The 13957-nt window shown below is 35.5% G+C and overlaps 1 protein-coding gene across 1 annotated transcript; it reads right to left on the reverse strand.

Moving 5' to 3' along the window:
- Positions 1-3950: 3950 nt before the first annotated feature.
- eps8l1a (EPS8 signaling adaptor L1a) lies at positions 3951-12602 on the reverse strand. The gene is made up of 15 exons (XM_084090305.1): positions 12495-12602; positions 11012-11111; positions 10845-10897; positions 10023-10164; positions 9857-9945; positions 9614-9688; positions 8863-9011; positions 8373-8517; positions 8250-8281; positions 8059-8167; positions 6991-7128; positions 6775-6898; positions 5574-5739; positions 5344-5476; positions 3951-4267 (listed from the first exon to the last, which is right to left on the reverse strand). The coding sequence occupies exons 2-15, from the start codon at positions 11109-11111 to the stop codon at positions 4181-4183; spliced, it is 1542 nt and encodes a 513-aa protein (XP_083946431.1). The 5' UTR covers positions 12495-12602; the 3' UTR covers positions 3951-4180.
- Positions 12603-13957: the final 1355 nt, after the last annotated feature.

Here is a 13957-nt window from a genome sequence, read left to right on the forward strand (position 1 = left end):
TTAACTAATGACAAAGTAACTGTTACGTGCGGCTAAGTTCCCACTACAGGCCAGTGAGTGTATTACCTACTAATGCCCAAGCTGTCTGTGTTCTCTGTTCGGATGTAGTAGTCTGTGTCAGTGAAGCACAACCTCAGACAGTTCTGGAAGCCAGTTTGAGATGAAGCGTCAAGAATCTCACAACACTGGATCATATTCACACTTCCTTGAGGCAATGTACCTGGCTAGATAAAGCATTGCAGGAAACATTTTAAAGTCACCATGAAATTGGACAATTTGGGAAAAATTTGGACAATTCTTGCTTTTTATGGAATTTTCCTTTATTTATTATAAATGATTTATCTGTGCACATCATTCTTTTTTTTATTTATTCATGCACCCTTATAATATTTACTCAAAATAACTTTCCCTCCCTCTTGCAGAGACATCCCTTCTCTTCTCTGATGATGTGTTTACTGGCACGGGGGCGGGACAACCTGTCACTCACATGAGATCACAACAATAGCAAACCACAACTATCCAATCAATTCCCAATGGGCAAAATCAAGTCCCACCCTGCATTTTTTCTTCTTCGAGAAACCGTTACACTTTGATATACATCACAATAGGGACGAAAAGACTAGCGCTTCATCAGTTTCATACTAACTTTATTTATTTGGGACAATTGTAAGCCTTACCTTCTTGTTAAAGACAATGACTGTGTTATTTGCTATAAGGTGATTTTATGTTACATAAATAAATGTTGAGCTTTTATTTATACTAATGTGATAAATAGCTTTTTACTTCTGGTGATTGCATTTAGGCTTCAAAATTCATGAAAGTTAGGGGTGTAACATTACCCTCAAGTCACGATTCGATATATATATATATATATATACACATATCTATCATGATACTGAACTCACGATACGATATTATTGCGATACTCCATCCAAGACATGGTAAAAGGTTAACAAAAAATGTACTGTTGATTAAAATGTAAAATATGGTATTACATTGGGGGTGTAAATGAATAGGCTTGGACTTGGTGCTCGTAACCCAATGCACCGGACAATGGTGACACCAGAATAAAAAAAATCCATGATTCTCAAGCTTAAAATAGAGAATTATTTTAAACGAATATGCTTGCACTCTGTCACTGACTAGATTTATTTAAAATAATGTAGGCCACTTTTTGCTTGTAACATAAGACATTTGGCATTATCAGGACCCACACATATTCCCCCATTGCATTATTATCCGTTATATTCAACATTATATATAGTAGTTTAATGTACTGAAACTAAAACTTTTTCTCACAGTTATTTTCATTTTGGGTGAACTATACACAATATATATTGTCACTATCCACGATACATATTATTGCATTTTTATATTGCGATATATTGTGACATGATTTTTTGTTACACCCCACCATTTGTTGGGGGCACAGAACCTATTTTCTGCAATAAGCCAAAAGCCAGTGGAAAAAAGCCTATTGGGTTTTTGTTGAGGGAACCAGGGGTGATGCTAACTTCCAGGTTGGCCTACAAAAATACATCATCACCACAGCTCTCTATTAAAGATAATGCTAAATGGCATTCAGTAGGCTATGTAACATCAGTATGTATAACATCAAAATTAACATTTCTGGTCTGGTATCAGTGATGGGGTTTCATAAGCTTGATATAGTGGGGAAAATAAGATAAACAGTTTGAAAACACTGGATGAAAAACAAGTTAAACCTCACCATCTCATCCAGAGAGTAGCGTAGAAGCCCATGCTCGTAAAGCACAAAATATCTCCTCTGCCATTTCTATAACAGAAACGGGCAAGAAAGAGCAATGCTACACTTACAACATAACGATATATAAATATAAAGGGCCTGTATCTGATGGAAATAATCTCTAGAACTGCCAGTGCCATCACCTGATGTTTCCTGTGGCCAGAACTACTGAAGTCAGTGTCCTCTGGGGCCAAGAGGAGCCACCCCACATGAACAGGCTTAGTATGGGAGAGAGAGAGAGAGAGAGAGAGAGACTGACTCTATCATTTATTCTTTTAATAAAATATCATAAAAAGATAGTTTAATTTCTCCAGCATTTAAAAAAAGTAAAGTATATCCTCACCTGATACAGATCTGCTTCGCTGAGTTTGTGCGAATCCACGGTTTTAAAGCAGTTTTGACATTTACTTTTATTAAAGATGTTGGCCTGAAAGCGATGACACCGATTCTCGCGTGAAAACATCGCGTTTTGCAGGTGACGACAAAATGTACTTTTTATAAAAGTAAAATCACAGGGGAAAAAACTAATGAGGTTAGGCCTACTAAACTAAAGTGACGACGGTGGATTTTCTTTTCTTTAAAGCAAGTAAGGGGTTCACGCTGTCTTCATTTATTAATGGTGTCGATCATGTTTTGTCTTCCTGCCCCGCGACCAAAAGGCCTTTCAGTCACTTAACTGATAAATTGTGGATTGATACCACAGTGATACACCGATGTAAACCCAACAACTCTTCTAGAAACGTTTTGATCCACAGAACTCAAACAAACCACGACACAAGCGTGGTTGCTGATAATGTCGCTCGCGACCTAGAGACAGCTTTCACCGCCAAGCCACTGGCGACATGCAGCGACAAAGTCACAGCTGTTTTTCTTCAGATTCAGAGGCGGGGATATTGATTCATCCCAATGATTCGAATCTTTTGACTTCCTTCACCAGAGAGATTCATTTACATTCATTCACGGACCAATGGAAGCCCCATACTGACAATTTCTGCAGATTGTAAAAACTGTAATTCAAAATTTTGTGTATAAGTTTAAGAAACACATACTTTTATGTCAAAATAATATGTAGGTAGGCTATAGGCCTACTTATAGCCTAACCAACCATGGGCGTCGGAACCATTGTATATGGGTGGGACAAGACCCACCCACTTTTTAAGACCAATGATATTGGACCCACTTACTTTTACCGTCTCTGATTCAGCGCATTTGTCTTTTCATAGTGCTGTCAGTCAAATCCAATTATTAGGGAATTCCCTAATAAATTAAACTCCGCTGAATCGCTGGAAAGTAACAACGGGCGGTTACTTTCGTCAGTTGCGGCTCGTTGAGAAATATGTATTTCTCAACGAGCCGCAACTGACCTTTCCAGTCAAATATTGCATTGCAAACATCAATAACAGCTTTAAATTGTCATTGCTGGCAGATGACCATGGTATTAGCGGGATAATCCACGGATAGCTGTGCATTTAATGCACGACTTGGAGGCAAAGAACCGCCCGACGTGAAGTGGAGTTTAGTTTACTTTCCAGGTGAAAAAGACGTAGCCTACTGTTAAATGTATTAAAAATGCATTAAGTATATTTGTATTGTACTAAAAACATAGGCTACTCAAGTAAATTTTTTATATATTTAATAGTAGGCTACGTCTTTTTCACCTGGGTTGTTTTAATTAAAAGGCACCAGAATAGCCTACATGAAATGGTATTTACTCCAGTAACATTTTTCTGGGGGAGGACCCACCCACTTTTTTTTTTTCTTCCGACGCCCATGAGCCTAACTGTACTTTTTTTTCAGCTTGGACGTCCTATGGGGGTTCAAGCCATATTTAGGGGAAGGTTTTTAATGGTTTAAATTTTTACAGTGTAGAATACTGCTACATGTGCATATGACGTCACTACATTTAATATTTAATACAGCAAGTGACATCCAACTATCGGTTTCAAATTAAAACTTTTATTATTTTTTTTCCTAATTTTGAGTAAAATACCCTGAATTTGTACATCTTTCAATTCATTAAACTAGCGATGGAAAGGTCAAGTTGGGTACATTGCATTCTGGAATACAATACCCAGTGCAGTGTGCTCTGGTTATATACTGCACATTGTTGTCAAAAATGAATATGATTTAAAAAAAAAAAAAAGAAAAAAAAGAAAGAAAAGAAAATAAGAATACTTTCTTTTTTCATTCATTTTATTCATTAATATACAATATTTAAAGGAATATACAGGGTTGAATTTATATATGTTGAGTTAAGCAGTAATGGTGATATATATATATATATATATATATATATATATATATATATATATAACATAAAAATAACAGAGATCATTATGGTTAAATAGCCTACACTTGTCTGTTAAAGCATTGGCATAAATGCTTGTCTGAATGTGTGAGTGAAAGTGATATCCATTAAAATTCTCCATCCTCTGCTTTCAGATCAACTTTCATCTTCTGTTTCTTCATTATGGCCTCCAACTCAGTGGCCTTCCGCACATCCTGCAAACGAGTGATACAGATATGAAGATAATCATCTTTCAATTCTTATCATTTCTCTCTCTTTTTTGGTTTGTTCTGTTTATTTCCAGACACTTTAAACATTCACTGAGAGAAATCAAGATTGAGAAGTTCTGACAAATTACTTTATACTAAAGACTATTCAACTTTTATACTGTTAGTGAAAATGCTATTTCTCTATATTTTGCTTTTGGTCGAATTACCTAGTTAAATATTTAATTTAAATTGAATATTTATTTACGTTGTTTAATATTTCTTTGTTTAAAGTCAGCATGTCAGCATCTCCCCTATTGTGACATATATCCGAGTGAAACAGCTTCTCGAATGAGAAGAAATGTACACTCCTGGGCAAAAAAATGGGCCAAGCCAAAAATGGCACAATATTTAGTGGTCTTTTAATGATCTTAACCATTTTAATCACAAGAAGCAAGCCAATATTCTCCTGTGCTCCAAAGCATTAAATGACTTTTCACAGTGAAGTAGCTCCCCAGTACCAGCAGCTAAAAAGGCTCCTCACACAATGACACAGTGTCTTCCTCCATACTTGGAGATGCATTTTTCATTATATTTCTCAGCAGATTTTTGAAGACACCGCTCTGGAGCATCACCGTGCAACTGTTGTTTCATTGTGATTCATCACTCCCCACACAACTTCCCATATTCTGCCAAAAACTTCATTCTGTCTCTGATGTTTTTCTGAGACAGCAATGGCTTTTTAAGTAGTGCATTTGCTTAAATTTGGCTAATTCCCTGAGCATTCATTTGTGGTTAAGTCAATTAAAAGCTTATAGTGTTCGGCCCCTTTTGGGCTTGGAGGGTGGGACTTGATTTTGTCCATCTGGAAATAATTGGATGGTTGTGATTTGCTATTGCTGTGATCTCATGTAGGTGACAAGTTGTCTTGATCTCGCACCAGTGAACAACACATCTTCAGAAAAGAGAAGTTGTTGCTAGAGGGAGGGGAAGTGTTTTTTTTTCTTTTTCGAAACTGCCAAAGGGAAACATTAGAAGGTATGAGAGGTATTCTGTGAGAATGCTTCTGGGAGTGAGTGATGTACCTCTAGCAGTGCTTTCTGCACCATGATCTGGCTGTAGACTCTGATGCCCTCTTCTGGACAAACGTGACGCAGCTCCTCCTTATTCAGAGAGAAGAGCTGAGCTCCTGTTAGGACACCCAGACTCCGTACAGTGCTGAGACAGAGATAGAGATCACAACATGAGAATTTCAGAGGTCTTAGACCAGTTTTAGCTCTAGATCATCATGTCCAGATGTGTGCGTTTTACTCACTAATCTTTGAAGCCTTTGGCCTTGAGCCACTCCTGAACCTCAGCTGTGGGAGAGTGATAGTCCAGCGGTGCCGTTGTGTCATTCGCTTTATTGATTACCACTGGCCGTACTGATGCTGCTCTACCATTGGCCAGTCGCTGCAAGAGCTCATCATTCATCAACATTGCTGTTAACACATATAAATATTACAGTAAGAAATAAAATAAAATAAACATTTGTGATATTTGGAGATTTATGAAATTCTCTGATGAATATAACGTAGGGGGCAATGTAAAGTCAGTCAGTCAATATAAAGAAATCGCAGAGAGTGTCATCAGGAGAAATCTTGTATCATTCAGTGTGCTGTTATTGTTAACTAAAACTAAAGCTATTAAAAATAAATTAATTGAGATAAAGCTGAAATAAAATAAACCATATATTAGATGAAACTTAAACTTGATTTTAAAAAGTTACCTAACTGAAATAAATAAGTTTATGTTGAAGTACTAAAATGACTCAAACTGGAATAAACAATAATTAAAGACAGAAATAATATAAATAAAAAACTAATATAAATAACAGAAGCACATAAAATTAAATATAAAATTAAATTAAACTAAAATTTAATAATATTATTAATACTAATAATATTCAAATATAATATACAACTAATAGTATATAGCCTATATAAATAATAATAAAAATAAAAAACTGGTATTATTCTGAAGGGGGTTTATTTTGTGATACTGACCATTACTCTACTTATCCAGCTTGTTAAACAACTAACCAAATAAATGATTATAATACAATAATTATTATAATCAACATTGATTTGAATTGAATTATTATTTAATTATGTGAGGAAAAAAGAAACCCCAGAATGCTTAATAAAACACTGCTGCCAAAGAAAATGACCAATCATACAGTTTAGCGGCCATTATACAAACATTTTTGATTGAAGAATGTAACGATTGACTTATCAGAATCAAGTATTCCTGAGAGTTGTGTACTATTTTATGAATAAAATGAATTTTGAATGACACAAAGCAGGTTTGTTCATTTTCTTGTATGCAATAGCCTACTGAGAAATAATGACTTGACCATCCTCTATAACCTCAAAGTATTTCACTTTTTAATCATACTTTGAGAAAAAGGCATTCGTGAGACTGTAGTGACTGGTTAGAAGTGATTAATTTACAAGTACTGCGGTAAGAGACATTACCTTTCTCTCCGTCGCCTCCAACTGGCATACTTTGGGGGCGTGAATCAGGGCGGACTGCTTTTTCGCCTGAGGAATTGGGTGCAGCATAAAAAGAGGTTGCTCTCGGTGGAGAGATTGGAGCTTTCTATAAAAAATATGATAGGAATTAGTTTGTGACTGAGCATGTGAGTGTGTTATGTGTTGCTGATTGCATGTGTGCGTGCATGATTCCTTTACCATGGACTGGATGCGCATTACTACGTTGGAAGTGTCAACTTCTGCGTGATTGATCGGCTCAAGGATATTGTGTGGAACAAAGCCAATCTGACCGTAATCATTCTTACATTTCCACCATCGCTTTGATGACTCTAACACCTGAGACAGAGAAGATAAGAGAGACAGAGAGACAAAGTGATTGAAAATGAGGGGAAACGGAGTGAACTGGGAGCATGTGTCAGTGGTGATTTTCAAGAGGAAGCACAGATTGCTATACAGATCATCTAGGCTACAGTAAAATGTGTGCTAAGAACTCTTTTAAAATAATAATAATACAAATAATTTTGGTCAGCAATTACGGAAATAATTATCCAAACTCAGGACTATTTTAAATGCTAGTAGGCAAAAGATATGCAAGAGATATAAATTTATATTTTATATAATTGATATTTTACATAGCCTAATACATAATTGTATATAATAAAATACATATACAATAAAACATGTAAGGTGGATAAAAACCCACCATCATGTTGTTTGAAACTTTTCTTTTTATATATGATATACTTTAACTGTTATGTTTTATATAATATATAATAATAATTTTATATTATAAAATAAATGTAATAAAAAATACAGTTTTTACCCAAAGTTTGGGTAAGATTATTTAACATTATAATATTTACAATTATTATTATTTAAAAAAAACAAAAAAACATTACTCCAGTCTTTAGTGTCACATGATCCTTCAGAAATCATTCTAATATGATGATTTGCTGCTCAAGAAACATTCCTTATCATTACCAATGTTGAAAATAGTCGTGCTGCTTAATATTTTTGTGGAAACCGTTACATGTTTTTTTTTACATTTACATGAATAGAAAGTTCGAAAGAACAGCATTTATTTGAAATAGACATTTTTACTTTTTGTAAAAATGTAATCCATCCTTGCTTAATAAAAGCATTAATTTCTTTAAAAGAAAATCGTACTGACCCCAAACTTTTGAACGGTAGTGCAATATAGTGTATAGGAATATAAATTGTCAAAAAATATAAATCATTGCTGTTGTGTATGTCTATGCAAGGTACCTCCAGAGTATCTCCCTGTAAGACTGAGAGCTCACTACTGTTTCGTGCCACAAAGTCATAACTGCAGCGATACATCCTTTCTTCATTAGGAGGCAGAGAGTCTTCCATCCTAGACCATAATCACACACACAATAAGACAAAGTGCCACTACAAAGACACCACACACACACAGCTGACTGGTCCATACTAACCCATCATGTTCCTCGTGTACAGGTAGACGTGCCTGATTAAGTACCCGTGGAAAGAGAAGGGAAGGTGATGAATGTGGTTCATATTGTGGTTGTGCTTATATCAGGGAGTGGAAGGTCTCATACCTGCTGAGTCTGCATAAGAGCTTCATGTTTGTGCTGGGACTCTATGGGGTCCTCAATTGGTTGTCCATGCGCGTCTATGACCATAGGCTGCCAACCATCCAGAAAGACAGGTTTGTATGGAGACACAGTCTCACTGAGTTGAGAGCTGAGAAACACACATTGGAGATGGTCAACCAATCTTAACTATGGGAGCATTTACCCTTTTATGATGTGCTTTTGTGCCTTTTTTGAAGCTCAAACATTACCATCCTCATTCATTGAATGTAAAATCATACATTCACTGTAGCAACTAGCACTTATTTGTTGTTCTTTTATGTTCCACAGAAGAAAGAAAGTTATATAGGTAGTGGAACAACATGAGGGTAAGTAAATAATGAAAGAATGAACATTTTTGGGTGAACTATCCATTTAAGCAGGGTTCAAACTCAAAGCAGATATTCTAGTAGTATTAATCCCATTCAAGTTTAAATTCGACAGTTTTGTTACAGACATTGGCAGGGTCCAGTTTGGCCCGAGTGACATCCACAGTTGTTTCTCTTGCTCATTTAGATTCTGCTGTAGGAGAGAGATCGCTCCACTGGTCAGAGCGGGGCTGGAGACCGTTGCTGCCAACTTAGGACCACCTGTGGTCTTCACCATCTGGTGAACATATAACAACAAACCATATACTATATAATATTTACCATATAATATGGTGATTACAAATCCTTTCCTTATTTTGTGGAAAAACTTCATATGTGACCCTGGACCACAAAACCAGTCACATGTGTACATTTTTTTAAATTAAGATTTATACATATGACTAAATAAGCTTTCCATCGACTTATGGTTTGTTAGGATAGGACAATATTTGTCCGAGATACAACTATTTGAAAATCTGAAAACTGAGGGTGCAAAAAATCGAAACATTGAGAAAATCACCTTTAAAGTTGTCCATTTATGTTTGCGATTGTGCTGCATTCACTCACAAAAATAAATGTTTTATATATTTATGGTAGGAAATTTACAAAATATCTTCATGGAACATGATCTTCACTTAATAGCCTAATGATTTTTGGCATGAAAGAATAATCGATAATTTTGACCCTGTACTGTTGGCTATTGCCACAAATATACCTGTGCTACTTGTGACTGGTTTTGTGATCCAGGGTCACATATGTTAGCTGTAGTTTTTGAATTAAGCATGTGAATTTTAATGTTTGTGTGTCTCTATATGTCTGCTGTGTGTGTAATTCTATTACCAAGTGCAAAGGGATGAAGACATGGTGCAAGAGTTCTTCTGAGGTTGGCTCTGAGATTTTTGTCTTTAGGCGGTCCTACAACAAACACACAGATATACGCATTAGGCAAGCATAGCAGTTTTATGAAGTTCTTAAAGCTGTGATTTCTGCACAACTAGCCAAACCACCCCACATTGCACACACACACACACACACACACACAAAAAGCAAGATTTAAAACGATTTATCAATGTGTTATCTTACCAATAGACAGAAAGAATATTTAATCTTCTGAAAAATATCCACAAACTCCTGTTCTGATGGCGGGGTCGCTGTTTGCGTGAGAAGGACATCTAAAAACATAGATGTTTAATATTTATGAAGTTTCTGAAGGTCTTGGATAGGCTTGTGAATTATGGAGCTCTCTCACCATCCTGCTTTTTATTCTTCTTGTTGTTCTTTTTGCGACTCTTTTTCATGCTCTGTTGCTCCAGATCATTCTTAGCCACTGCTATCACCTGCAGACGGGCCATGAAACACTCCACGTCAGCAAAACAGTGATTCACCAACTCCTAACAGAAGGGAGATAAAAAGGAGTAAGCTGTAAGATTTTAAGCGATAAATACACTTACACAAATACAGTGGCTTTCCATGTTTTCCACTTTCATTACTCTTCCTTCTAAAACTAAAATCCAGGTAACATCATATTTTTCAGGTTGGGGCAACTTGTCACAATTTTTATTGATGTAAGTTGTCATGTGTTTTACAGATTGTGATTTCATACAGTTTATTAACCATAATTTTGCTGTTCAAAATAGTATCACATTTTTGTATGATATCTTTTACATATTTTCCTGAATTGTCTTATCTTTTTATATGAGTTGTTTTGCTAAAAAAAAAGAAAGAAAGAAAAAACCTATAGGATGTTTAATGGTAGCGTCCATAGTGACAGCTTACCCCATAAATACCCCAAAAATAACAGGGTTTGTTACAACGTGCGTTAAATGAACTGTACTTTTTTCTGGGCAGTGGTGAAAATAATCGCAAATTACTCGAGTTTATACAGAAACTCTTTTTTAAATAAATGACTGAATGAATAAATAAATAATCCTTAGAAATATTCAGTAAAAAGTCTGACAACTATAGTACGGTCTCTGCTAAACAAAACTAAAATACTGATGGATTTTTGTGGTCTACATTCTATCAAACAGGCAATGATTTATGCAATGATTTATGCAAGAGTCAAACTTACAACTTCTCTCTGTGCGTGGATCAGATGTATATCCGTTTTCACTCCTCCATTTACTAAAATGAGCAATGAAATATATATAAAATGTACATATATTGTCAAAAGTATATATTGCTGTATATTTTTAATCAAACAGAAATACAGATATAAATGCATAAACATATACACACTTGCATATATACCTGTGGGACCGGGGTTAGAAGCTGTGTCGTTTGGAGGTACTTTGATCGACTTTGACAATCTCCTGGGAAGAACTTGAGGAGCAGCCATCTTAGAGATTGAAAGAATGGGAACCGTAAAAAAAAAAAGATAAATGGAGGTTATATAGAAAGTATTTAAAGTACTGTATCTGTCATCCAATTCAAAGCTTTGCCTAGTCACCTGCTCACACAAATGAGAACAAATCATTTAAAATCTAATTAAATGATATCTCCAATTCCTTGGTCACCACTTTATGTGAGACAAAACATCAACCTTTTAGTTAAAATTTTGTAAATCTGGTCTTAGCAAGATTGCTGGAGAGTTTCACTCATTCATTGTTTAATACTCTGGGATAAAGAGGGTTGACATTCCACACATAATCAACACATTAGTCCACATTAACTTCTCATTCAATCACATCTGTGGCATCTGACTAACAGGAAGCCATAAAAGATTCTCAGATCGTTGTGATCAATGAGCTTTTTGGTCGTGGGCTTTTGGACATTTCTTTTTAGGATAAAATATCATGTTTAGTCCTGTAAGTAATGTAATAAAGTAAAAAAAATATTAAAAAAATACTCTTTTTCTGAGGAAACTGTTAAAAAATACATTATCACAGTTTACAAGGAATGATTTCCAAAACGTTTTTCATTATAACTTTTACAGCTGGATTCGAGTGTCTGAGGGGACTCGTAAAAATGTTGTTGTCTTGTGTATTTTTCTGTTTCCTTCAGCATCCCTGCAGACAAGCAGTTTGAAAAATGTATGGATGATTGGGAAAAAATCTAATTAAATGATATAGCCACTAGACCACATAACAATTTGAGTCTTCACCAGTTTGTGCAAAAATAAATGATCCTGTTCTCCAGCATGATTTGAAATGATCTAATGAGCATCTTGTGCTTCAGTGGAAGCAAGAACATCTTACTGTCTGTACAAAAGAGTTCACATGACCAATGTTACAAAATGTACTTATTTGATTAGTGACCTAGAAATAGTGCAGAATCTAAAACATTTGTTCTTCATTTATTTCAAGGCTTAGTTTATATTTAAAGTTTAAACCTCCACTGTATTCCTGAAAACTTCAAGAACTCCATTAAAAACCCAACACAATCACTATGTCAAAATCACTGCATTGACTGAACACTCTTCTGCTGTTTAGGAGGTGTGGCAGCATCTACTCAGGATTTATAACACAGCTGCTATTATTAGCAGAGATCTATTCAACAATTTGTTTGCATTCACACTGTCATGTCATTGTATCGCCAAATATTAGGAACCAGACACAAAATACGACAAGATAGGAGATGAACATTGCTGCAGTTCAGTGAATCGCTTTTGACCAATGTGCATCACAACTAGCTAATATAATATAGTTAATATAGTTGCCTAATGGCTAATATTAATGTAAAATCTCAGTTTCTTTAAATGTTTGGTTTAAAACAGTCTTACCGTGTGTTGGATGTGTACACCTCCTTCTGTTACATATTCTGTTTACACCTAATAGAGAAATGCAAGAACAAGAAAAACTAGTTGATCTGTTTAACTTGAAGAAAACCTGGACTTCGTCTCTCTCTCTCTTTCGCTCTTTCTCTCGCCTGAGTTTCAGGATATGAAGAACATAGAAATCTAGGTGGAAGTGTGTTAATACATTCCGGTGACTGCATTCCTCTGAGAGGCAGTAAACGCAATATCTTCAGATAGATTTTTATGAGAGTTTAATAAGATGGGCCCAAAATAGATTATAAAATAGGAAATTATTAAAAGTAGCACATGTATTCACACATAAAGACAAGTGAAAAATATTAGTTAATACTCACAGTGCCACAAACTGTCTTTGGTGAAGAACTGCGTTGTTGCTGCTTCAGTTCAGAGTGTTCAGGCTAGGCTTGTTTGTCTAGATCTGTCATTCTCCTCTCACCCTCCCTATCTCTTTTTTTTTTTTTCCCTATCCACTGTTCCTCTGTCACATACAGGTGTTAAGAAATGAAAGCTTTAGTGTAAAGTTCTGGCAGGAAGACTCAATGTTACGTCACTCATTACTTTCTATCCAATCACTATCTAATACTTGGGATTATAAAAGATTGTTACTTACACATGTTTGAGTTCGCAGATGATGTCGCAAACATTCACCTCCATCCTCCCCACCACCACCAGGATGGTCCCTGATGTCCATACCTCCCAGGGGGTCGGCTGCGCTGCCTTCATCTTCAGGATATTCAGAGTCCGCTACCTTCCGAATGTAAACTTCGAACGGGGCCTGTGCCAAAGAACTTTACCATCCAATATTTTCATTTTCTGGTCTATTAATTAATAAATGTCATTGTGATATCATCTCGCCTTCCGAGTCTTTCTGGTAGAAATGCTGTTACCTCAGTGTTTGCCATATACCTTTGTCTGTCTTTATCAGTTTATGTAGTGTGTGCTGTCATCACCCAATACAATTACTGATAATATCTTACAACAAAGTACTTGCTGCACAGTTTGTATTACTGATGTAATGGTCTTGTTGTTTTGCTTTTCAAAAAAATAAACTTTCTTTGTTATGAAATATTTGTTATACTTCTGAAATTCTGTAAATGTAGCTTGTTCAATTGTTGTAAATTGTGCAAAACTATCAATTTATTATTTCAGTTAAACATAATCAGGAAACAGCTATTATTAGTTGGGAAGAATTTCATACACTTCCCACACTTACGTAACCTCTCACTTGCAGTGATTGTGTTATTTTGATAAGGATTCTGTCTATTGCCTTGTACACCTTGCCAAGAAGAGCACAAATGCTGTTCATCCTTCCAGGAACTGTGAATCAAATTTCACATGACACCTACAGTAATTGCATTTCTTTTTCCTCTCATTCACAAAGGTACACATCTTAATATTTTAAGCAAACGCATAATTAAACACTTTCTTAA

This window comes from Abramis brama (assembly GCF_963993115.1).
Source record: "Abramis brama genome assembly, chromosome: 1".
Classification (NCBI taxonomy): domain Eukaryota; kingdom Metazoa; phylum Chordata; class Actinopteri; order Cypriniformes; family Leuciscidae; genus Abramis; species Abramis brama.